This window comes from Mesoplodon mirus (genome assembly GCF_964341445.2).
Source record: "Mesoplodon mirus genome assembly, chromosome: 2".
NCBI classification, from domain to species: Eukaryota; Metazoa; Chordata; class Mammalia; order Artiodactyla; family Ziphiidae; genus Mesoplodon; species Mesoplodon mirus.
In genome coordinates this window covers 124,879,768-124,894,014 of record NC_138977.1, presented here as the reverse complement: position 1 = coordinate 124,894,014, position 14,247 = coordinate 124,879,768, and the positions used below count along the sequence as shown (strand labels likewise).

The following is a 14,247-nucleotide window of genomic DNA, read 5'->3' as shown; positions in this document are numbered from 1 at the left end:
TGGGCAGGGTCTCTCCTGCCCCCTCAGACGCTGTGATCATCTGTGGTCCCAGCGTTATGTGCTGGACCTAGGCTGTACCTCCTATCTCCCAGGACGAGAAGAAATCTTTGGAGGGAATGCTGGCTTCTGAGCACATGACTTTCTCAGGATTCCACCAGCTTTTGATTTGTTTTTCCCTCCAAGGATTCTTGCCTTTCATGTCAACTCAGCAGTGCGTTTTAAAAGATGCTACCTTGTTTTAGCCTGTGTTATCCAGAGTTCAGCTGTCCCCCCTGGAGGAAGGAAGAGTCCAGGTTACTGGTGTGGTGTCTCACTGGAAACCAAAGGGAGTATCTCCATGTGCAAAGAAAGTGAAATAGATCACTGACCAAATAGCTGTATTCTAAGCTTAGAGCTTATGCTCAATAAACACGGTTCAAATTATTTTCTGGTAGCTGAGTAAGATGGCGTGCACTCTAACCGGCCGAGGAGGGTGAGGCTGAGCTGGCCCTGGCTGGCTGGGGGGCGGCAGCAGTTCTCCGCACCGCTCTGGGCACCAGGCTCAGGCCAGTGTTGGCACAGGGGAAGCAGCAGGGGAGCTGGACTTCTGGAGGACAGGGAGACATTCAGTGAGCCGGGGGCGGGTGCTGCTTGGGACGCCCTGGGGTCAGCCCCTCAGGCTCGGGGCTGAACAGGGTAACCGCCCACCCATGCATTCACCCGCTCCTTTTCTCACGGTGGGAGCTTCACTCGAGGTTTTCGGGACTCACTTGCAGGAACGGCAATGCTCTACTGAAGTGATGCTTCTTGAGGAGCTCCGTGAACCCCCCGAAACTACCTGCAAAATTGGTTAATTTTTCTATCGAGGTCTATCAACTTTAGAGTCACATAAAGACCTTACGCTTAAAACCTTCGGAACCACTGGTTACTGCATTTGTTTCAAAATGCAGTTTTACCACTAAGAAAGCACCCAAAACCAGCCCAATGAAGTCTCACTTAATAATAAAATTTGAGTGATGATGAGAAGCTCCACAGACTATTAGTAAGTCGAGAAAGCAAAGACGGCTCGTCCCTCCTTCCAGCCGGCAGGTGCACTTGAGGCTGTCGAGGACCAGGCCCAGGAACTGAGTTTCTACCAGAGGCCTCCTTCCACCCCGTTGTGGTCACTTCCCTTCTAAGGCGGTCAGAGACCGCCTGCAGGGGGTTGGCGACTTAGTGGTTCTATGACCCTATCCTCAGTGCAGCGCTGGGCTGGCGAGTATATCAGTGACGGCGAGCCGGGGGGCTGGACACAGGTGCCCTGTCGTCCCCATGCTCTGCACTCCACCTGAGAACACAGCCCCATCTGCAGAATTCACAGCACAGCCACTCCTCTGTCTCCTTCCTACTGTCACCCGCTCTGGCCCTCACCTCACACAGTCCCCATACCGTGCCCCCAGGACCCAAGGTCCCCGAGCAGTATTTCCGCTTTCACCCAGCAGCCAAGTCCAGAGGGGAGAGAAAGAGGAGAGGAATCAGGCCCCCAGCCCCGCCTGCACATCTCGGAGGAGGGGAGGGGCGTGACGGGCCTCCAGACCCCCCCACCGCCCCCCGCCCCGGGCAGGGGACGCAGCCAACTCACCAGGGTGCCGAGGAAGGTGCTAATGGTGCGCGCCGCCTGGCACAGGGCACCGTACTCCTCGAGGAGCAGGGAGATGAACTGGTGAGCTTGTGGGGGGCCCTGCAGGGCGGACGGCGCCTTCACCCTGGATGCCGCCGACAGCTGCCGCAGGAGCCGGACCTTCATCTCTAGCACGTACTCTCTGGCCTGCTGCTCCAGCCGCTGGTACAGCTGGTAGGGGTCCCGCTCGCAGAGCCTGCACAGGAGAGAGAGTCACCACTCGCCCGGAAGGGGGACCCTGGGACCCCGGAGGGTGCCCACCTAACGACAACCGCCGTCTTCTCATAGCCAGCCCGCTCGACACAGGGGGAGCCCTCAGAGTCACTGGCCAATCGGCAGTGACTGGCATCCAATGAGAGCTCGCTGTCGAGCTCGTGGCGACGCCGGGTCAGACGCGAAGCCAGGTGGCTGGGCAAGTCCCCGGACTCAGGCAGCCAGCAGGTGGCAGAGCAGGCACAGAGGAGCCGTGCAGGGGCCACAGAACTGCCGAGCCCGGGAGACCCCAGCACTCATCTCTGACCGCTTATATGCGGACAGGTGAAAAGCCAAGGCCCCCAGAGGTGACACCTGGGCTGCAGCACGGGAGCGGGCTGCTCTTTCTTCTTCCTAGGAATTCAGTATCTGATCCAAATGGGCCTCGCCTCTTCTACTATTTTCATAATCAGAAGAAACTTTACAGACAGTATATCTCCTTTTAAATCATCCCACCAAAAAAAAAAATAAAAGCGATAAGATAAAATGTGTAAGCTGAAGATCAGAGACAACAAATCGATACATGCCCCAATCAGGCCACACAGCAATGATCATTTTCATGAATTTCTTCCCTAACTTGGAGATCATCAACTTTCACAAACTTGTTCTATAGTAACTGGCATGACTATGTCTAAACTGACCACTCGCTTCAGTTGTGCACTTCTGAGGAGCCTCCAGATGGAAACCTACAACCGCTGAAGCGACAACTACAATACCCGTCTAGAGCCCGTCACCAGGAGGAACCACCGTGACTTCAGCACACAGGCTGTAAAATACATTAAGCTGTAGTTCCTGGATTTGGATAATGAATCCTTTCACCTCTGGGCATCACGCTGGGTCAAAAGAGAAGACGGTAAGTTGTCACCTATTCCACTTTTAAGTCACCACACTACCTAGGTTGTAAAAGACAAGAGCCGAGTGAAAATGGAACTTGTGTAGCCTTACAAAAAAACGTGGCCAGAGAAACAGTAAGAACTGATGGGACTCCCACTGTGTATTAATTTTTTAGCTTAGCATGACAATCATAATTTTAATTACTAGTACAGCAACTGTTCTCTGAAACAGAATGTATTTCATCTCTTAAAGGAAAGTCACAGAAGACTCAAAATGACACAGGGACAATCGAACTTACAAGGAGACTGGATGCCTCCTTCTTGGTTCTCTTCGCCTGCTGGAATTAGATATGTGTTGCATTTTATTTCTTTGTCCATTTCTGTATCTTATACATTTAATGACCTGACCACATGGTACTTTTGCAAGTAGACTTTTAAAAAGTGCTATGGCCAAGGGGCAGGAAGATGAAGACGCTGTGGAAGCTCACCGAGCCGTGCGTTCAGCAAGCACTGGCCCAGGTGGCTGTGTCAAACCCACAGCAGGAAGATGCCAGGAAAACAAACTCTCAGGCCGCTGGATGCTCAGAGCACATGCACATACAGAGTGTAATTCCAGGTAGTGGCAGTAACACGATAAAAAAGAAGGGAAGGGTTGATAAAGAATGATGGGGGAGGCCCCTTGGAGTTTAGGTCAGGTGGTCTCTTTGAGATGATGACTCTGAAGTCTAAAGTGAAGGATGGAAGGGAGGAAAAAAAACCCTGAGCAAGGAAGAACATTCCAGACCGAGCAAAGAGCAGAAACCAGCAGGTGTGTGGAGGACAGCACGAGGGCCAGTGTGGCTGAACGCAGTGATGAGGTGCGAAAATGAGGGGCGGGGCGGGGAGGGAGGCAGAGCAGCAGGATGCCGAGGGCCACGGAAAGGGGCAAAGGAGAATCGCCACCAGCTGTACAAGTCCTAGACACAGGCTTTACAGACAGCCCTTCCTGGTGTGTACTGGCATTTAGAGAAGGGTCCTTAGACATGGAGACTAGGAAAAAGTAGTACATGTAAAACATGTGAAAAACACACGACATATATATACCCAGACCTCAAATGGGGACGTGGAATTTTTCCATTCTTAATGGTATGTTTCATTACTAGAATACTGCTGTTTCCCAAACCTCTCTGCCATAACATCCCATCTGAACAATTATTTACTGAGCATTGCCTTTCAATTGTCTCTTATTTTATTTTGGTCTCTTCCTAAGCATTCACAAGCTGTGAAGCTGCAAGTGTGACATGCAAGTTATATATACTTTCCTATATTCACTAGGAAACCTAACTTCTAAAAAAGGCACACACCACCTAGAGACATTTCATGTAGTCAAACCCTAGACACACCGGTCGAATCACTAACTAGTTAATACAGCCCATAGCCAGTCACCACACCCATCTCCAGGATGAACTCTACGGTACAGCGAACAAGAGGTTACAGAACCCCAAAGGCGCTGCATTCAAAACGTGAAAAAAGGACCAAAATGAGAATCAGTTCATGGAATGCCTCGCTCAAATTTACTGCTTTTACTTGGAACATCTCTAAAAAGAGGAAAAAAATGGTACAAACTCTAAGGAAGAATAAAAATTACACCCACTTCAAACTCTGTGCTGTCACTGAGCACAAGGTCCCCGCTTGCACAAGCGCGCCCTGCCGTGAGCCCCGCCCAGTGAGAAGCACCTGTGTGAACAGGCCTGTGACAAATGGCTCTCCGTCCGCCACCGGACCTCACGGGGCCTTGGTTTTCTCATCTCCGAAGTGGCATAACTGCCCCTCCTCCGTGGGGCGATAAAGCAGGAGAGCCTGAGAAAGTGCTCAGCATCATCCCGGCACAGCAAGTGCCCAGAAGGAGTCTTACTGTCAGCCTCAACACTAAGGAAGGGGAGAAGTACGTCCATGCGCTTTCATTACAAAGGTAATAAGCCTTCCATCAGAATGAGAATCTGAGAGTTCACCCAGCCTGTCTGCTGCAAGCCTGCCACGTGCCCGGGGCTGAGCTCGCGGGACAAGCTCTCCCAACCCCGAGAGGGGAGTCCCCCTGAGCAGAGGGGAGGCCCGGGTGGGCGGCTGGTGGGGGAGGGCCACGCCTGGGCAACACGCACCTGTCCACGAGCTCCTTCACCCCCTCCTTGTCGGGCACCAGAGACTGGTCCTGGTCGTCCGCCAGCGGGGTGCCCGCCTGCCGGTAGATGCAGCGGACCGTGTAGCGCACTTCCGACCAGTAGTTCTGCAGCTGCTGAGGTTCCCGCTCCGCCTCTGCCGAAATCTCCCTGGGGACAAACGCCCACAGGACCGGCGCCATCAGCCCCGGCACAGCCCCCAGGGCCCTTGGCCGTCAAGGCTCCCATGTGCCCTGGTCCGCCTCGGTCGAGCCGGGCCCAGAGGCCAATCAGGACCTGCGCGTCTGGCTCCTCTTCCCAGTCCTCTGGCAGCGGCAGTGACGGCCTCCCCAGCCTCCAAGTCGGAGGCATCCATCGACCCGAGATCCTAACTATTTCGGGGAGGCTCCCGCCCTTTGTGAGGACGCACCTCCTCCCACCAGTCGTCAAGGGCAGCAATGAAGGAGGACCCCACCCCCCACAGGCGGAGGGTCCCCCATATCCGTACCTGCGCTCGCTGCAGGCCTCGCAGGCGCACGCGGTGTCCGAGGGGGTGGCCGTGGGCAATGGCTGAGCGCCCAGGGTGAGCCTCCCGCCACCGGCCTCGGGCTGCGAGCCGCCGAGCGGGGAGTGAAGGAGGAAGTCTTGACCCTGCTTTAGAGAAAAGAGAACAGACTCATTATGAGTAATGCTCACGGCCCAAATTCGTTACTAACTATTCAGGACAATGCCTTTCAGAAAAAATGTAAAACCTACACATCAGAAAGAAAATATTTCCACCGACACTACATAGGAAACTTTCTCTCTGACACCCAAGAATTTTGTCTGGAACCGATTATTTTTCTACCTTCTGATAGTCACATCATAACCACATGAGGACGGTCCATGAATCTCCTTCATACATTAAAAAAGAGCAAGTCTACTCCCAGTGCCCTAACTGGTACCTGCAACCACCATCCCGGGGGACACCGCTCAGCAGAAACCTGAGCCTCTGCCCCACAACATCCAGGAGGAGGGGGGCTCAGACCCTGCCACCCAGCGGCCGCCATGGAGATCACGACCCCTCACCTCCCCCTGCCTAAGGACACGGTCCCACAACCCGCACAGCCACCACCTGGTCCCTCGGGGATGCGGGCTCCAGGTTTAGGGCAGAGGACCCCCACACAGTGCAGGAAGGTGCTTGCACGTCCCCCAGGGCTCGTGAGCAGGGCAGCCAGCTCCAGCCAGCACCCCAGTGGCCTGAAGAGAAGGGCCGAGTCACGGGAGAGGCTCCTGAAGGGAGGACAGCATCGTTCCTCCTCCCGTCACCGTCAGGTCAAGTGTAAAGGCCCTGAGACAAGCCCGGCTCAGCCCTCAGCCGGGTGCCAACTCCCCCACCTGCGGCCCCACGCCATCCACTGCTGGATGAAGCGCAAGAAAATCCTCCAGTGGAGGGGCCGGGAGCAGGGGAGCCACTCCCAAGCCGAGGGCAGGGCTTGCGCCATCATCAAAGAACACCCCCTAGCCCAAAAACGTTCCTGCTGGGTGAGCAGACCCCGGAGTTACGGGGGCAGAGGCAGAGTGGGGAGGGGGGTGTCACATAGTCCCTAGCAGTCAGTCCAGTGCAAGGTCTCGACTGAGGCCTAGGAAAACCTCAACAGGGCCTCCTATGGGCAAGAGCCACCTGCCAAGGACCACGTGTGAGGACCGCAGGGCCTGGGCACCAGAGGGGACCACAGGGAGACCAGCAAAGAACGGAAGAGTGGGGGGCGGGGGTGGCAAGGGGAAGGCCGCAGGACAGGCACCGCTGCCCTCCAGCCCCGCAACATGCCCTTGGGTGACGCCAACGTCACTCATGGAAGCTTGGGAGAAGCTCTGAACCGGATGAGACACTTGCGTTTTCTGCAGATGGAACGTGCATTCCTGAAAATGAGACAATGCTGCTTCTAACTGGGACTGGAGAGGCCACGGGTCTGACGGAAAGTCAGCGAGGGGCAGGAACGGGCGGTCAGACGAGACAGGTCTGAGGCAGTGGTGGAGGAAGCAGCTACTCCCCGAGAGCAGCGAGGCTGCCCGCCCTACCTCCACCCACCACGCACCCACACTCCACCCACGTGTCCAGCCCAGCCGAGGCCACTGTCACCCACCCCAGGCCTGGATACCCCGGTGCTACAGCCACCTTGCATACCAAGGGTCCGGTCTCCAAGCAGCAGCCAGAGTGGTGTTTAACGTACCAATGAGACCATATAGATCCCTGCAAAGACCCTCCCACACCATTTGAATAGACCCTCAATGTCTTCCCGCTGTCTTCAAGGTTGGCCAGGACCAATGTCTGCTTTTATTTCACTGCACTTGCTCCCTTCACCCAGAGCACTAATCTACTAAGCCTTTGAATGGCTTCCGACAAAAGAAGAATTCTCTTCATCAATCACGCCCCAGCAAAAAGATACCTACTCAGGGGGGCTGGTTGAACCAGTTCTCAATTCTTGCGTCTCAGCTCCAAACCCACCACTTTCTGCCCTGCAAACACTGCTCCTCTGCTGTGGTCGGCATCTGGCCTCTTCGGCAGAGGCCTTCCTCCGGGTCTCCGGCTGCACTGGCCCACTCCTACCGCTCGGAGGCCGAGGGACCGGGTGCAGCCCCTGCTCCGGCGAGCCCGCCAGCCGCTGCTTCAGCCTCCCAGCAGCCCCTCTGCTCCAAGTGTGTCCTCGAGCCCTCCCCTGACCCAGAGTGGCTGCTCCCTGGATGCACCACGGCTGTATCCTTAGAGCTCCCTTCTCGGGTCTGGGCACGGGTCTCCTGTCACTGGCTCATCACTCTCCACATTCAAGTGACCCTGTTCACATCAGTGGTGCACTGCTGCCTCCTGACCTTGGTCACCCTGGCTAATCTCTGACATCACAAACTGCTATCTGAATTCCTGGGGTTTTCCTGTTTTAGACCTGTCTTCACCACAACAAGATCAGTTCCGTGAGAGCAGGACCGTTCTGACCCGCCTGCCACTGCACACGAGCACCAATGATGCTGCCTGGTACCCTGGGCAGACTCAGAGCAGCGGCCAAGAACCTGAAAAAGTAACCTTTCCTACTGACACGGGAGGAAGCTTTAGACCTTTCAAAACAGGGCGCGTGGCGACCATACGGTAAATCCTTAAACGTGTCACCTTACGGTGCGCGTCTTAGACAGATTTAACTTCAGTTACTATGTTCTGCCCAAGTCCAACACAGTTTAAAAGAATACAACAGGGCTTCCCTGGTGGCGCAGTGGTTGAGAGTCCGCCTGCCGATGCAGGGGACACAGGTTCGTGCCCCGGTCCGGGAAGATCCCACATGCCGCGGAGCGGCTTGGCCCGTGAGCAATGGCCACTGAGCCTGCACGTCCGGAGCCTGTGCTCCGCAACGGGAGAGGCCACAACAGTGAGAAGCCTGCGTACCGTAAAAAAAAAAAAAAAAAAAAAAGAATACAACAAAATCCAACACTTCAACAATGTGAAATGTACAATGTCCAGCATCCAATAACAAAGCCAAGAGGCAGGAAAATACAACACATAACCAGGAGGGAAACCAATCAATAGAAACAGACCCCCAAATAACAGAGACGATGCAACCAACAGACAAGAATCTGGAACTAGAGACTATGAATAAACTCCATATGTTCATGAAAGTAGAGGAAAACAAATATGATGAGGTGAGAGGCCAAAGATGTAAAAATAAGCAAATGGAACTTCTGGAGATGAAAAATAAAAAATATCTTGAAAGAAAAAAAATACATGAGATAGACTTAAGAGCAGATTAGACCCAGCGGAATATTAATAAACCTGAAGACAAGTAATAAAAATAAATATCCAAAATGAAGCACAGCGAAAAACAGGATTGAGAAAAACAAAGCATTTGTAAGACAAAATCAAGATGTCTAACACACAGGTAATTGTGTCCCAGGAAAAAAGGGGCTAAATGATTGAAGATTTCCCAAATTTGATGAAACTGTGAACTGACCTATCTTAAAAGCTCCTGCAATCCCAAGCACAATAAACCAAAGCTAACAACCAAGGCACACAGAGCAAAACTGCTAAACACCAGTGAGAAGTACACAGCTGAGAAGCAGGCAGAGGAAATCACCTTCCGTCTACAGGAGCAAAGAGAAGAACAACAACGCCACTTCGCATCAGAAACGGGCTGGGCAGCAAAGACCTGACCTACAGCCTAGAATTCTGAACCAAAGTAACAGTTAAAAATGAGGGCAAAATAAACGCTCTCAGTCAGACAAACAGAAGCTTCCCTGCACGACAAGAAATGTTAAAGGCAGTTCCAGTTAAATGGCCCCAAGTGGAGATGTTGGGCTACACAAAGGAACGAAGAGGACCACACATGATAAAGATGTGGGCCAAAGACCTCTCTCATTTGTAAACTCTTTTAAAAAGATAACTAACCTGGGAGAGGCGGGGGTGGGGTGGGGAGAGGGATAAATTAGGAGTTTGGGATTAGTGGATACAAACTACTATATATAAAATAGATAAAAAACAAGGTCCTACTGCACAGCACAGGGAACTATATGCATAGCACAGGGAACTATATTCAATGTCCTGTAATAAACCATAATGGAAAAGAATATGAAAAAAGAATACGTATGTATAACTGACTCACCTTGGCTGTACACCAGAAACTAACACAACACTGTAAATCAAGTCTACTTCAAAAATAAGAGAGAGACTAAGCAAACTATGATATCAGAATGATGGAATACTCTGCAGCCATTAAGATATGTATAGAATCTATACAGAGATATGAAAAAAAAGTTAACTATTTAAAGCAAAAATAATAAAATCTATGGTAAAGTTTACAAGAGATATGCAAAAAATATATGACTACACTAGCACAAAAAATGGTGGTGCTCTGAGTACAATATTGAAAGGTTCTCACACTACATATTAAGTACATAACATTCTTTGAAAGTAGAGGCTGAAAAGTTGAAGATATATACTGTAAACTCTAGAACCATTAAAAATTATGAAACAAGGTGATACAGGTAATAAGCCAAGAGGAGGTAAAACAGGGTCATAAAGATATTCAGGGACTTTCCTGGTGGTCCAGTGGTAAAGAACGCACCTTATAATGCAGGGGACGCGGGTTCGATCCCTGGTCAGGGAATTAAGATCTCACATGTCACGGGGCAACTAAGCCCACGTGCCATAACTACTGAGCCCACGCGCCTCCACTAGAGAACCCATGTGCTGCAACTACAGAGCCCACGCGCCCTACAGCCTGCACGCCACAACTAGAGAAGAGAAAACCTACACACCACAACTAGAGAGAAGCCCATGTGCCTCGACGAAGATCCTGCATGCTGCAACTAAGACCCGATGCAGCTAAAAATAAAAAAATAAAAAATCTTTTAAAAAAGAAAGAAAGAAAGAAAGAAAAATATTCAATTAATCCAAAAGAAAAGAAGGAAAAGAACAGCAAACAACAGATGGGAAAAGTAGGGGAAAAAAAAAAAAAGCAAGATCATGTATTTAAATCCAAACTATCAATAATTACATTAAATGGAAATAAATATTCCAATTGTTAGCAGAGATGGTCAGATTGGATTAAAAAGCAAGAGCCACTATGTTTTCTGCAGGAGATTACAAAGACACAAATAGGTTGAAAATAAATGTTAGGAGACAAATTCCATGCAAACACTAACCAAAAAAAGCTGGGTGGCTGTATTAGTATCAGCAAAAGTTGGCTTCAGAAGAAGGAATACTGGCACCAGTGAAGGAGACGATGAATATGATGATGATAAAATAATGACAACGAGACTGATTCAACAAGAAGCAATAACAATGCTAAATGGGTAAGCACTCTAATAACAGAGCTCAAAATACATGAGGCAGGAATTAAAAGGATAAATGTAAAAGTCCACAATTACATCTGGAAATGTCAACACTCCTTTCAATAACTGGACTAGATGGAAACATCAGAAAGGGTGTCAACGTGACCACCACCGTCAACCAATCTGATCTCACTAACACTCACAGTACACTCTTCCCAACAACAGCAGAACACAAATTCTTTCAAGTGCACACGGAACATTAACCAAGACTGAACATAAAACAAATGTCAACACGTTAAAAAAAATTCAATCATATGAAGTACGTTCTCTGATTACAGTGATAATAGTAATAAAAAGAAGGTCAAAAGGTACAAACTTCCATTTATAAAATAAAGTCAAAAGGATCTAATGTACAGCATGGTGACTGTTAATAATGCTCTACTGCATATTTGAAAGGTGCTAAGAGAGTATATCTTAAAAGTCCTCGTCACACACACAAAAAACTGTTTTTGTAACTATGTATGATGATGGACATTAACTAGACTTACTGCAGTGATCATTTTGCAATATATACAAATACTGAATCATTATGTTGTACACCTGAAGCTAACAGAATGTTGTATGTCAATTATACCTTAAATCTGGAAACTCCCTGATGATCCAGTGGTTAGGACTCAGCGCTTTCACTGCCAGGGCCCAGGTTTGATCCCTGGTCGGGGAACTGAGATCCTGCAAGCTGCGTGGCACAGCCAAATTAAAAAATACATATATATATATATACATATACCTCAATTAAAAAAAAGATATCTAGAAAACACACCAAATTATAAGGAAGTTTAAAAACACACTTCTAAATAACCCATGGGTCAAAGGATAAATCATGCTAAGAGTAAGTATAAAATATTTTGAACAGAATGAAAAACACAACATATCGAAATTTGTGGGATGCAGCTAAAGGAATGCTTAGATAGAATTTTAGGGAATAAAACACATATCAGAAAAGAAGAAAGGTCTCAAATCAATGATGTAAACTTCTACCTTAAGAAACCAAAAGAATAACAAATTAAGTATAAAGTAGAAAGAAAGAATAAAACTAAGAGCAGAAATTAATAAAATAGAAAATGGAAAATCAATTAAACCAAAATGTGGTTCTTTTCCCTTTTATTGAAAAGATCAATAAAAATGATAAACCTCTAGCCAGGCTATCAGGGAGAAAAAGAGACAAAAACAAAACCCAAACAACAGGTATCAGGAATGAAAGGGAGGGCCCACCATCACTACAGATCCTGTGAAAAATTAAAAAATAACAAGGGAATATTCTGAACAACTTCATACCAATATATTTGACATAAAAAGGGCGAATTTCTTTTTCCCCCCAGTTTTACTGAGATACAATTGACATATGTCACTGTATATGTTTAAAATGTACAGCAAAACGACTTGACTTGCATATACTGTGAAATGATTATGCAAATTTCTTTAAAGACAAAAATTAACAAAGCTCACTCATGAAGAAAGACTATCTTTACTAACTAAATTGGACTCACAGTTCAAAACCTTCCCAATAATGCCAATTCTAGGTCAAGATAACTTCACTGATGAATTCTACCAAACATTTAAGGCAGAAATAATACCAATTCTACGCAAACTTTTCCAGAAAATTAAAGAAGAGAGAACACTTCCCAGCTCATTCTAAAAGGCAAATATTACCCTGACACCAAAACCACATAAAGATATTGTCAGACAAGAAACTTAGAGACTAATATCCTTCATGAACACAGATGCAATAATCTTTAGAAAAACATTAGCAAATCCAATACAGCAATCTATAAAAAAGATAATACACCATAACCAAGTGTGGATTATCCCAGGAATGCAAGGTTCATTCAACATTTCAAAAATCACCATAATTAATTTTGTTAACAAACTAAAAAACAAAAGCTCTATGATCACCTTAATAGATGTAGGAAGAGAATTTGTCAAAATTAAATATCCATTCATGATAACTCTCAGCAAACTAAAAACAGAAGTAAACTTCTTCAACCTGATCTACAAGATTCTACTCCTATACTTAATGGTGAAAAACTAAATGCTTTCCCCTTAACACTGAGAACAGGGAAGGATGTCTGCTCACACCACTTCTATTCAACATCATACTGATGGCTCCAGCCAACAGAATAAAGAAGAAGAAGAAGAAGAAAAAAGACATACAGATTGGAAATGAAAAAACACATTATTTTTAGATGATGTGATCAACTATGTAGAAAATCCTACAGAGTCTACCAAAAGACCACTAGAATTAATAAATGAATATTGGGACTTCCCTGGTAGTCCAGTGGTTAAGAATCCACCTTCCAATGCAGGGGACACAAGTTCAATCCCTGGTTGGAGAACTAAGATCCCACATGCCGCGGGGCAACTAAGCCCAGGCGCCACCAACTACTGAGCCCACGCACCACAACTAGACAGCCCACGTGCCACAAACTACAACTCTGCAACTAAGCCCGTGCGCCATGACTACAGAGCCCACGCGCTCTGGAGCCCGTGTGCCACAACTAGAGAGAAGCCCACGTGCCGCAACAAAAGATCTCGTGTGCCGCAACTAAGACCCAATGCAGTCAAAAAATAAATAAATAATTTTAAAAATAAATGAATCCTCACAGGATATAAGGTCAATATACAAAAAAACAGTTACACTTCTATAGACTAGCAATAAATGATTGGACACTGAAATTTTTTAGAAGTACCATTTAAAATAGCAAGAAAAAGATGAAATGCTTTGGAAATGTTTCGATATACTGTGTGTAAAGCCTACATATTGAAGACTACAAAACTACTCTAAGAATAAACTTAAAAACTAAATAAATGAAAAGTCATATCATGTTCATGGACTGGGAGACTCAATATTACTTTGATGTCATTTCTCCCCCAATTGGTCTACAGACTCAACATAGTGCCAGTTAAAATCTCAGTGGGTTTTTCTGTAGAAACTGGCAAGATGATTCTAAACTTTATATGGGAATGCAAAGGACCTAGAACAGCCAAACACTTTTTAAGAAGAACAAAGTTTGAGGATCTTTACTACTTAATTTCATAACTTACTATAAAAAGCTTCAGGAATCAGGACAGTATGGTACTGGCAAAAGCATGGGTATATATGTAGAGTGGAAGTCCAGAAGTAGACCCACACATACAGCATCAACTGATTTTTGACAAAGATGCCAAGGTATTTCAATGAGGAAAAATAGCATTTTCAACAATAGTTCTTGAACAACTGGATGTCCATATACAAGGATGAACCTTAACCCTTACTTCACAAAAGATACAAAACTTCACTCAAAATGGATCAAGAATCAAATGTAGAAGCTCAAACTATAAGACATCTAGAAAAAAACACAGGGCAAAAAAATCTTTATTAACTTTGGGTAGCAAAGATTTCTTATACAGAACACAAAAAGCTCAAATCATTTAAAAACTGATGAACTGGACTTGACCAAAATTAAAATTTTTTGATGTTCAAAAAACAGTGTTATTGGGACTTCCCTGGTGGTCCAGTGGGTAAGACTCCGCGTTCCCAATGCAGGGGGTCTGGGTT

General features: G+C 47.3%; 1 protein-coding gene across 6 annotated transcripts in view; it reads right to left on the bottom strand.

The window, feature by feature from the left end:
* The window catches only part of FAM193A (family with sequence similarity 193 member A), a 177,862-nt gene that overhangs the window by 71,942 nt on the left and 91,673 nt on the right, over positions 1-14,247 (bottom strand). For 4 of the 6 annotated variants that reach the window (XM_082609591.1, XM_082609593.1, XM_082609595.1 and 1 more), the window contains 3 exons: positions 5,368-5,513; positions 4,863-5,030; positions 1,601-1,835 (listed from right to left, as the gene is read on the bottom strand). In XM_082609591.1, the coding sequence (XP_082465717.1) occupies positions 1,601-1,835; positions 4,863-5,030; positions 5,368-5,513 (549 nt within the window). The remainder of the gene's footprint in view (positions 1-1,600; positions 1,836-4,862; positions 5,031-5,367; positions 5,514-14,247) is intronic. The other 2 variants (XM_082609592.1, XM_082609594.1) reach the window with 1 other exon arrangement.